This window comes from Oncorhynchus keta, chromosome 24 (genome assembly GCF_023373465.1).
Source record: "Oncorhynchus keta strain PuntledgeMale-10-30-2019 chromosome 24, Oket_V2, whole genome shotgun sequence".
Classification (NCBI taxonomy): domain Eukaryota; kingdom Metazoa; phylum Chordata; class Actinopteri; order Salmoniformes; family Salmonidae; genus Oncorhynchus; species Oncorhynchus keta.
In genome coordinates this window covers 16,266,605-16,279,018 of record NC_068444.1, presented here as the reverse complement: position 1 = coordinate 16,279,018, position 12,414 = coordinate 16,266,605, and the positions used below count along the sequence as shown (strand labels likewise).

The window sequence follows — 12,414 nt, the reverse complement described above, 5'->3', positions numbered from 1 at the left end:
GGAATGTGATGTCATTTAGCAGTACAGTATATCGGTCTTGTTTTCAGAGATAATTAGTATGAGATCTTCTGAAATGATCTGCAGATGCTAAACCCATCTTATTACCAGACAGTATATCAGTATTCACTTTGGATGAATGCTAACTTTGTTTCCCAGCCCCAATTAATTTATGCATTCTTGTTAAGTCCACCTGATAACTGCGTGCTCATGCAATTTAGTGCTAGTCACGACAGCCCCAAGCCTTCACATATTTATCAGAAATTATTGTATTTAATTTCCGAGAGGTTTCAGAGGCAAAGCAACACGTCCACCATTGCCAATGTTCTGCCCAAGGAGATAGTGGAGCAGTCTAAAGGACTGAATAAATTAGAAGTCTACTGGCACGGCAGGAAATGGTGAGGAGCACCGCCTTTCCAGGAATGAAGATATCAGAGAGAAAGTTCCTTTGGGAGATGTACACACTTCCTTTACAAAATGGATGAGAAGGGAAAGTAGTAAGCTACACAATTCCATTGGTTATCTACAAAGGACCAGACCACTTCAGAACCAGGGTGACATAATTGAAAATCATTCAAACAGTACCAGGGATGTACAGTCGTGGCCAGAAGTTTTGAGAATAACACAAATAATCATTTTCACAAAGTCTGCTGCCTCAGTTTGTATGATGTAACTTGCATATACTCCAGAATGTTATGAAGAGTGATCAGATGAAATGCAATTAATTGCAAAGTCCCTCTTTGCCATGCAAATGAACTGAATCCCCAAAAAACATTTCCACAGCATTTCAGCCCTGCCACAAAAGGACCAGCTGACATCATGTCAGTGATTCTCTCGTTAACACAGGTGTGAGTGTTGATGAGGACAAGGCTGGAGATCACTCTGTCATGCTGATTGAGTTTGAAAAACAGACTGGAATATTGAAAAGGAGGGTGGGCCTTGGAATCATTGTTCTTCCTCTGTCAACCATGGTTACCTGCAAGGAAACACGTGCCGTCATCATTGCTTTGCACAAAAAGGGCTTTACAGTCAAGGATATTGCTGCCAGTAAAATTGCACCTAAATCAATAATTTATCAGATCATCAAGAACTTCAAGGAGAGCGGTTCAATTGTTGTGAAGAAGGCTTCAGGGCGACCAAGAAGTCCAGCAAGCGCCAGGACCGTCTCCTAAAGTTGATTCACCTGCAGGATCGGGGCACCACCAGTCCAGAGCTTGCTCAGGAATGGCAGCAGGCAGGTGTGAGTGCATCTGCACGCACAGTGAGGTGAAGACCTTTGGAGGATGGCCTGGTGTCAAGAAGGGCAGCAAAGAAGCCACTTCTGCTGATAAGCCCATGGAATTCAAACTCAGAATGTAACATTGATTCAAGTGCATACCTATCTTCTCCATTCAAGACAGTGTTTTATACTACAGTGCATTTGGAAAGAATTCAGACCCTGTGACTTTTTCCACAATGTTACATTACAGCCTTATTCTACAATTGATTAAATTGTTTTTTCTCAATCTACACACAATACCTCATAATTACGAAGCAAAAAACAGTTTAAAAAAATTGTGCACAGCTATTTTCAGGTCTCTCCAGAGATGTTTGAACGTATTCATGTCTGGGCTCCAGCTGGGCCAATCAAGGACATACAAAGACTTGTCCCGAAACCACTCCTGCGTTGTCATGGCTGTGTGCTTAGTCATTGCCCTGTTGGAAGGTTAACCTTTTCCCCAATCTGAGGTCCTGAGCGCTCTGGAGCAGGTTTTCATCAAGGATCTCTCCCTACTTTGCTTTGTTCATCTTTCACTCGATCCTGACTAGTCTCCCAGTCCCTGCTGCTGAAAAACATCCCCACAACATGATGCTGCCACCACCATGCTTCACATAGGGATGGTGCCTGATTTCTACCAGACGTGACGCTTGGCATTCAGGCCAAGTAGTTCAATTTTGCTTTCATCAGACCAGAGAATAATGTTTCTCATGGTCTGAGTCCTTTAGGTGCCTTTTGGCGAACTCCAAGCGGGCTGTCATGTGCCTTTTACTGAGGAATGGCTTCCGCCTGGCCACCCTATCATAAAGGCCTGATTGGTTGAGTGCTGCAGAGATGGTTGTCCTTCTGGAAGGTACTCCCATCTCCACAGAGGAACTCTGTCAGAGAGCCCATCGGGTTCTTGGTCACCTCTGTGACCAAGGCCCTTATTCCCCGATTGCCCAGTTTGGCTGGGCGGCCAGCGCTAGGAGTCTTGGTGGTTCCAAACTTCTTCCACTTAAGAATGATGGAGGCCACTGCGTTCTTGGGGACCTTCAATGCTGCAAACATTTTTTGGTACACTTCTCCAGATCTGTGTCTAGACACAATCCTGTCTCGGAGCTCTATGGACAATTCCTTCAACTTCATGGCTTGCTTTTTGCGCTGACATGCACTGTCAACTGTGGGACCTTATATTGATTGACAGGTGTGTGCCTTTCCAAAACATTTCCAATCAATTGAATTTACCACAAGTGGATGGAAACAGGATGCACCGGAGCTCAATTTCAAGTCTCATAGCAAAGGGTCTGAATATTTATGTAAATAAGGTTTCTGTTCTACATTTGCAAACATTTCTAAAAACCTGTTTTCGCAGTCATTGATGAGGGAAAAAAAATCATTTAATACATTTTTGAATAAGGCTGTAACGTAACAAAATGTGGAAAAAGTCAAGGGCTCGGAATGCATTCCAAATGCATTGTACACACACAGACACACACACACACACACACGTCATGCAATAAAAGTCTGGATAGACATAACAGGAGAATAATGGGTGAGGGGAAAGTACTGATGTTATCAATGACCACCCTGATGAGTACTTATCAAATGGGCGATGACAAAACAAAGTAGGAGCGATTTCCTTTAAAGTGTAATCTAATCCAATTAACGGCAAATACACATTTTATTGCATGGCGTTTATGATTTGGCATGGTGAAAACTTAAAGGTCTAAAGGCTGAAACACTAAAGACCTAATGGACAACAAAAACTAAAAACGTGTTTAAGAAATAACGAATCATGTTTCGTTTTAAACCCCTTTAATTTTATCAGTGGGTAAAAGGCATCCAAATCTGTAGGCTCAGTGTCTGTGCCTATTTGAGATTGTGTTTATGTGCAGCTTGATAACTAAAGAAAATAATTTAAAAATAAAGATAAAACAAATGTATATGTTCCTCCTGGTAATACAAAAAAAAAACTAAAATCATTGTTATCGTATACCGTTTGAACAACAAATTGTTTTTATTAAGACAAAAAAACTAAGTGTATGAGTTCATGCTTAAACTGCATTTTCCAAACGGTTCCACCATGGTCCTCATTTCCTTTTGCGTGGAATGAAATTGGCCATTGAAAGTCCAATGCACATGTGTTAAAAGACATTGAAAAATTCAGCAGTTTCCGATAAAGTATTTACATTTTAGTCATTGAGCAGATGCTCTTATCCAGAGTGACTTAGAGGACCAATTAGGGTTAAGCGCCTTGCTCAAGGTCACTGATTTTTTTTGTTTGTTCCTTAGTCTACTCAGGGATTCAAATCAGCAACCCTTCAGTTACTGGCCCAACACTTAACCGCTACGCTACCTGCCGCCCAGTATCTACTTAAGAAAACATTTCAAAGCAGTGAAGCGCAATAAAAGAAAGTAAGACAGCCCTGTCACTTCCACTCAATCTGTTGTGGTTAAGGTACACGTTGCTCACTGCATCAGCCCTTAATTACAAAATATGTCTATATCAAAATTTGTTTAGGATTTGATTAAGAAGATAAACAATGACATAGAAAAGAGTCGAGGCCGTCTATTCACCCAAAGTCAATTACGATAAGACATGAGCAACTGCATTTTTGTTCATTTCTTTACTTAAAAGGAAATAAAATACATACAAAGTAATAACGTTTAGAACAATTCTGCCATAGATTAAGAAACTTGCTATACATTGTTTTAATTTACACCATCTGAGCTGCCAAAAAGTATAAAATTATCAATATTCACAAAATGACTATACAGTAATCCTTAAATCAGTTGGTCAAGTATACCAAAATTTTCAACAAAAAAAAAAATTCACCCAGTGTTCTAAAAAATAAAACAAATATAATATTTATGAAGATGTCAACCATATTTAACATACTAAAGACTTACAGTAGTGCAACTACCTATTGTCCATTTAAAAAGAAATGTAGAAATAAATCTTTAAAAAGCAACATTTTTCAAATGTCTTTGAAAAGGACCACACCTGTGCAGATTATTGCTATGTTAAAAAATATAGCACAACAGTTTGAAAAGAAGGCACATGGGCCCTGGTAGTCTGAGCCAGATACCATGGTGTGTATTGGAGATGAAGTAAGGTACTGGACAAAAGGATCGCAGCAGAGTCCCAGGGTTGAGCCGCAGGAGGCCTAGGTAGGGAGGCCGCAGGAGGGTTTGTGGGATTAAAGTAGGTTCTGGTGGTGGTGCAGAAGAACATGGCGAGAGACACAGGAGATCAGAATGTTTCTGAGGTAGAAGTCACACAGACGTGGTGACTGTAGTGTTATTGACCTCGTTTTTGTTGGAATCCAGAGCTTTGGCAGCGTTCAGGTCGTTGCGGAGGTTCTCCACCGCTTTCTTCATAGTCTTTAACTCACCTGGGTGAGGAGTAGCTTGTCGCATCAGCCTTCCCTGTAGGAGGAGACAGAGGAACAGTGAAGAGAAACAGAAAGATGGCCAGATTCTACAACAGGTATCTCATTATGCCGTGCATTAGGAAAGTATTCAGACCCCTTGATTTTCCCCCCACATTTTGTTACGTTACAGCCTTATTCTAAAATGGATTACATAAAAATGAATCCTCAATCTACACACACACACACACAATACCCCATAATGACAAAGTGAACACAGGTTTTTAGAAATGTTTGCAAATTGAATAAAAATAATGCATCATATTGCCTTAATAGCAACATACAGTGCATTCTGAAAGTATTCAAACCCATCGAGTAAGTGGAACAAACCTTTAATTCATGGCCACTTGCGCAACTGGGCCAGGGGAGCTTTAATTAGGTCAGGTAGAAATGTCTGACAGATCTCAACTCCATAAAAAGGAAGAAATCGCCATCGCTAGATCTCGCCGCTTTCGCTTCCTTAACTTCATCTAATCCAGAAGTTCTATGCGTACATGAATCCACGTAAGTCCAACGAATCTGTTACCTTTCATCTGAACTATCTGTTGCGATCGGGAGAGTGGGCCATCAGTTATTGTTTATAGTTATGAGTGCGGCTTGGAGCGCACGCTTCAAACCTATTGCGTAATATGAATGGTCAATGATCACGGCCCTACGGATCATCACGGGCCAATTATGCCATCGATATATGGTTTCATATGTAATGAAATTACATGTACACATGAAGACACTTGAAAGGGTGAAATATGAAACGTCATTGTTTGCTGAACTGATCGATTCTGATAAACTAATGGGGATTATAGATTAATAAACAGTGATCTGTTATTCATTCTTCTCATGATTATGATAAATAGTTAAAAGCCTAAATGACTCTAGGCTGATTCCTATTGACTTAATGAACTGGATTGCTGAATTCCCTAATTATGTTAATAATGAATGATTGTTTTGTGTGATTATGGATTTGATTGGATACCTGTTATTCTGTTTCCTTTGTTATATAGCACAGACTACTCAGTAAATATACCACTTTATGGTTAAATGAATTCCTGCCTCAGGATCATCCATTCCTCTGTCACCTGACACGTGACCACCTGTTCACATTTACTGTCAGTCATCCTACCTGTCCAGCTACCCACACAGATTCCACTAATCTTTCGAGCCGAATGATGACTGAACCAAAGACCGGTGAAAAGGAAATGGAGGAGGAGAAGGAAGAATTGTCTCCACTGGAAGGAAGGAGAGAGGAGGAAAGAACAGCTGATGGAAAGGTCTTGGAACAAAGATCTAGGAGCTAAGCCTAAAGCAACAAAGGCTTCGTCCTCAACCACCAGCAGCACCAGAAGAACCAGGCAAGCAACTTGGTTATCTTAAGGATTATGTGGTTGAGTTTCCCACACCAAACGGCAAACCCACCAGAGCTCAAAGTGGGGCTGGATCAACTGTACGTTTCAGCCATCAACCATCCCCTCTGTGCCAAGGACCGGAAACTGCTTTGGGACGGAAAAGTGGTCTACAGGAAGAACGACAGGCTGATGAACGATGTCACCTATTGGATGTGCAGGCCCGTAGAGCTCTACAGGAACGGGAATTCATTGCCAAGGACCTGGCACAGCAGCGACGGCACCGTCAAGCAAGAAGGGAATTGGCCAGACGTCCAGCTCTAGGAAGAGTCTTGGTGATTCCAAACTTATTCCATTTAAGGATGAGGCCACTGATCTTGAGGATCTTCAATGCTGAAGAAATGTTTTGCTACCCTTCCCTAGATCTGTGCTTCGACACAATCCTGTATCTGAGCTCTACGGACAATTCCTTCATGGCTTGGTTTTTTCTCTGACATGCACTGTCAACTGTGGGACCTTATATAGATAGGTGTTTTTCTTCCCAAATCATGTCCAATCAATTGAATTTACCACAGGTGGACTCTAATCAAGTTGTAGAAACATCTGAAGGATGATCAATGGAAACAGGTTGCACCTGAGCTCAATTTCGAGTCTCATGGCAAAGGGTCTGAATGGTTTTGATTTTAAATACATTTGCAAACATTTCTGAAAACCTGTTTCTTTGTCATGATGGGGTAATGTGTGTAGATTTGAGGATTTGTATTTATTTATTCAATTTTAGAATAAGGCTGTAACGTAACAAAATGTGGAATAAGTCTAGCAGTCTGAGTACTTTCCAAAGGCACTGTTTATAATGTTATTTTTTGCCATCAATTTTTAGGGGCATGGACTCTACAAGGTGTCTAAAGCGTTCCACAGGGATGCTGCCCATGTTGACTATTGCTTCCCAAAGTTGTGTCAAGTTGGCTGGATGTCCTTTGGATGGCAGCCCATTCTTGATAGACACGGGAAATTGTTGAGCGTGAAAAACCCAGGAGCATTGCAGTTCTTGACAAAAACCAGCACGCCTGGCACCTACTACCGTACCCCGTTCAAAGCCCCTTAAATATTTTGTCTTAAATATTTTCTCTGTTCACCCTCTGAATAGCACACATACACAATCAAAAGTCTCAAATCGTTATTTAACCCGTCTCCTCCCCTTCAGCTACACTGATTTTAAGTGGATTTAACAAGTGACATCAATAAGGAATAATAGCTTTTATTTGGAGTCACCAGGTCAGGCTGTCTTGGAAAGAGCAGCTGTTCTTAATGTTTTGTAGACTCAGTGTACACTTGGACATAATTCAAAAGATCTAAAAGATGAAACATAGTTTTCAACCAGTTAAGGGACTCAATGACTATAGCTTTATATTAGTTGAACATTAATTCAAGCGGCATCTCTTTCTTTGTTTAGTGATTGGCGCCCCGCCAGTTTTGACATTTCAAACAACCCGTGAGTGGTGACAGTTTTGAATTTTCAAACGACCCTTGTGACAGTTATGACGTTTCAAACGACCTCTGTCTTTTCTACCCCATCGCCTCCTGTCATTCCCCTTCACACGCTCCTCTCCACACACACACACACACACACTTCTCGTCCTTCCTCTCACCTTTTCATCATCCTCGTCATCGTCATCATCCAGGAAGTGGATGGCACTGATCCTCTTCATGGCCTTGTCGCCCCAGGTGTCATCCACCATGTCATTCACCAGGCTCTCCAGAGCACCACAGCGAGCAAGGTTGTCTGAGCCTAAAACAGGATACATTAGATATGTTGTGAGAGGAAATTAATAATTTACATCTTAAGCAATAATTTGCTTTTCAAAATTATGCTTAATTGCATGCATGAAAGGCCTGTGAAAACTACCACATACGGACAATGGTAGCCTTAATTCAACAGATTCAAATGGTTCTCTCAATCATGTCAGTGAAGAGGAGCTGTCCCATGACACAGTGCTGAGAGTTTGTGCAGCTTGTGGCACAATGCTCATAAATGAGAGCTTGGAACCGGGTAGATCAGTTTCAAATCCCAGTTTAGTCACAAGCTGAAAGCTAAACACCACCCCCAACTCAAGCTCACAGACTTGACCTTCAAAGTCTTAGATCCTCATCTGCTGAACAAAGGGTTACAGAAATGAACATAAACACTTAGTCCTCTCATTCCGAGAGAAATCAGGGATTACTAAAGGAGGATGGTCATAACAAGGAGCACATGCTGTAGTCATTCAATGAATCAAATCAGACACATGACATATGGGTTCTGCAACCAGGTTGTGGAGTTTGAGATTTTATTTTTTATCCAATCAACAATTGGATCAGGCCTAGATTATTCCAGGCCTCAGCTGAGTGAGCGAGCAAGCGTCTCCTTGCTTCACCTCACCCAGCAGGCTTTTAATGGCTGCAGGCCAGTCAGGAGTTAAGCCTCTTTAGCTATGCAATCCACTGGAGTAAAAAAAACACACACAAAAAGCAGCAAAGGAGCAGGCCTGGCCCTCGGGTGGGGTTGGGAGGGGGTTAGAGCATTTGCCCAGATCCAGAACAGTTACAGGTAGAGCTCAGTTACAGAGACTCTGGGTTGGCGCCCAGGCTGTGTCGCAGCCGGCCACGACGGGAGGTCTGTGGGGTGACGCACAATTGGCCTAGCGTCGTCTGGGTTAGGGAGGGTTTTGCCGGTAGGGATATCCTTGTCTCATCGCGCACCAGCGACTCCTGTGGCAGGCCGGGCGCAGTGCGCGCCAACCAAGGTATCCAGGTGCATGGTGTTTCCTCCGACACATTGGTGCGGCTGCCTTAAGGGTTGGAGGCGCGCTGTGTTAAGAAGCAGTGCGGATTGGTTGGGTTGTGTTTCTGAGGACACATGGCTTTCGACCTTCGTCTCTCCCAAGCCCGTACGGGAGTTGTAGCGATGAGACAAGATAGTAACTACTAACAATTGGATACCACGAAATTTGGGAGAAAAAGCACCACCAGAACCTACTTTAATCCCCAAAAAAGTATAACTTAATAATTAAATTGGATGTAATAAATGTATCACAAGTCACTTTAAACAATGACACAAATATTTATATACCCTACATTACTCATCTCACATGTATATACTGTATTCTATACCATCTACTGCATCTTGCCTATACCGCACGGCCATCGCTCATCCAGATATTTATATGTACATATTCATTCCTTTACATTTGTGTGTTTAAGGTAGTCATTGTGAAATTGTTAGATTACTGTTACTTGTTAGATATTACTGCACGGTAGGAACTAGAAGCACAAGCATTTCGCTACTCTCACATCAACATCTGCTAACCATGTGTATGTGCTAACCATGTGTATGTGCTAACCATGTGTATGTGCTAACCATGTGTATGTGCATTGGATTTGATTTTATTTTTGACTTCTGCGTTAAGCGGGAGGGTGTTAAGAAACGCGGTTTGGCAGGTCATGTTTCAGAAGACGCATGCCTCTACCTTCGCTGCAGCTCCCCAGCTGGCTTAGGAAGCAATAAAAGATCGAAATCGGGAAGAAAAAAGGAGGGTAAAATAGATAATTCATATATACACATATGTGTGTGTGTGTGTATACATACACACAGTTAAAGTCTGAAGTTTACATACACCTTATACATTTAAACTCGGTTTATCACAATCCTTGACATTTAATCCTAGGAAAAATTCCCTGTCAGGTTAGTTAGGAGCACCACTATTTTAAAAATGTGAAATATCAGAATAATAGTAGAGAGAATTATTTATTTCAGCTTTTATTTATTTCATCCCATTCCCAGTGGGTCAGAAGTTTACATACACTCAATTAGTATTTGGTAGCATTGCCTTTAAATTGTTTAACTTGGGTCAAATATGTTGGGTAGCCTTCCACAAGCTTCCCACAATAAGTTGGGTGAATTTTGGCCCATTCCTCCTGACAGAGCTGGTGTAACTGAGTCAGGTTTGTAGGCATCCTTGCTCGCACACAGTTTTTCAATTCTGCCCACAAATGTTCTATGCGATTGAGGTGATGGCCACTCCAATACCTTGACTTTGTTGTCCTGAAGCCATTTTGACACAACTTCGGAAGTATTCTTGGGGGTCATTGTCCATTTGGAAGACCCCATTTGCGACCACGCTTTAACTTCCTGACTGATGTCTTGAGATGTTGATTCAATATATCCATATAATTTCCCCTCCTCATGATGCCATCTATTTTGTGAAGTGCACCAGTCCCTCCTGCAGCAAAGCACCCCCCACAACATGATGCTGCCACCCCCCGTTCTTCACGGTTGGGATGATGTTCTTCGGCTTGCAAGCCTCCCCCTTTCGCTCCAAACATAATGGACATTATGGCCAAACAGTTATATTTTTCTTTCATCAGACCAGAGGACATTTCTCCAAGAAGTATGATCTTTGTCCCCATGTGCAGTTGCACCCCGTAGTCTGGCTTTTTTAATGGCGGTTTTGGAGCCGTGGCTTCTTCCTTGCTGAGCGGCCTTTCAGGTTATGTTAATATAGGACTCATTTTACTGTGGCTATAGATACTTTTGTACCTGTTTCCTCCAGCATCATCAACAGGTCCTTTGCTGTTGTTCTGGGATTGATTTGCACTTTCCGCATCACAGTGGTGTTTATACTTGCGTACTATTGTTTGTACAGATGAAGGTGGTACCTTCAGGCGTTTGGAAATTGCTCCCAAGGATGAAGCAGACTTGGTCTACAATTTCTTTGCTGATTTCTTTTGATTTTCCCATGATGTCAAGCAAAGAGGCACTGAGTTTGAAGGTAGGCCTTGAAATACATCCACAGGTACCATTTTCTGGAATTTTCCAAGCTGTGGCACAGTCAACTTAGTGTATGTAAACTTCTGATCCACTGGAATTGTGACAGTGAATTATAAGTGAAATAATCTGTCTAAACAATTGTTGGAAAAATTACTTGTGTCATGCACAAAGTAGATGTCAAAACAGATTTGCCAAAACTATAATTTGTTAACAAGAAACTTGGAGTGGTTGAAAAACAAGTTAATGACTCCAACCGCGTGTATATATATATTTTTCAATTAAGACAAATTATATAAAGTTGTCAGCTATATGATCTGGTCATTATTCAGCTAACAAGCCAAAAATGAACTAAAACATTGTTTAGAATGTTGCTTTTAGTTGCCTGGTTTTCTGTATTGACTTACTAAATACATTTTTAAAACAGGTGCATTTAAATGGTGTTCAAATACACTAGTTACACTATTTTGCTGATATGCAGCCTGTAGTTTGTGTTGATTCTTTTTCATAACTACAAGTTTGTTGGACGACAATAGAATGTTAATGTCATCGGTGCAACTGTCATAGTGTAAACCAGCCTTTAGATCTTTGGTTGTTTAGTACATGGCCTCACATGCGACTCCTTAAAGAGATGGGGGGGGGACTAAGGCTTACGAGGGTGTGAACAATGTTGAATGGGTATAGACAAAGCAGAACTTGCCAGTCGGTTTACCAAAACATTCGAGGGCCATTTTCTCAAGTGAGGTTACAAGTATATCAACTTACAAAGCAGAATTACTTCCCCATTGTTCCTCAACTGTAGTGTATGATACCATTTAAACGCTGAGTCTCTACTTTTATTCAATGCAACAAACATCTTAAAAAACAATACAATTTTGCTACATAAGACCGAATCGAGCCGCTAGGTTTTTATTATGCTTTGCTGTTCGTAAAGCTAGCGTAGCTAACAAATTGTCAGCCAACATAACTTATAACGTGACTTATTTGAAAAGTCATTACTTTATTACATTGCAGAACATAGCTAAAGCTAAGAATTTGTATCCGCTCTCAGACTTCAGATGTATATTTTTTCGCCATTTTCTTCAAATCTAAAGAATTGCCTTTTGGGGCCTAAAAAGCAAGGAAACAGTGGCCACTGCTCGTATACTTTATATTTTGTTGACTGTAGTACGACATCCAGAAACTTTTGGCATTCTAACCATAGCCATACTATGACCAATAAGCATACTTCATGTGAGGTAAATTGAGTATGAATACTCATACTAACCATACATGAACAAAACTAGGCTACTGTGGATAGCTAGCTAAATGGTGGTATACAAGCTCAGGTTAATCAATAAATGCAAACCGATATTTTGATTAGTTAGGTAGCTAGCTAATGTTTGCTTGCTTATCCGAAGTCCAGCAGCTAACGTTAGCCTTATTAGCTAGCTAACACCAGTCAGCTGAAAGCTAGCGAACAGGCGAAGAAAGGTACTAAGGTAGATGGTTATGGAAGTTTTTTTTTTACACACATTACTTCAACCATAAGCTAGCTAGCTAGCTAGCTCTCTGTGTGTGGAGTAAAGGTGGTCTAGAGGTTGTTTTTTTTCTCCTCTGGTT

At 41.2% G+C, this 12,414-nt stretch overlaps 1 protein-coding gene across 2 annotated transcripts in view; it reads right to left on the bottom strand.

Annotated features, from left to right (window-relative positions):
* Positions 1-3,035: 3,035 nt before the first annotated feature.
* Positions 3,036-12,414, bottom strand: part of lrrc1 (leucine rich repeat containing 1) — a 39,394-nt gene continuing 30,015 nt past the window's right edge. For both annotated transcript variants that reach the window (XM_035800988.2, XM_035800987.2), the window contains exons 13-14: positions 7,658-7,797; positions 3,036-4,666 (exon numbers count right to left, since the gene is read on the bottom strand). In XM_035800988.2, coding sequence (XP_035656881.1) covers positions 4,514-4,666; positions 7,658-7,797 — 293 coding nt within the window. In that variant the 3' untranslated portion in view covers positions 3,036-4,513. The remainder of the gene's footprint in view (positions 4,667-7,657; positions 7,798-12,414) is intronic.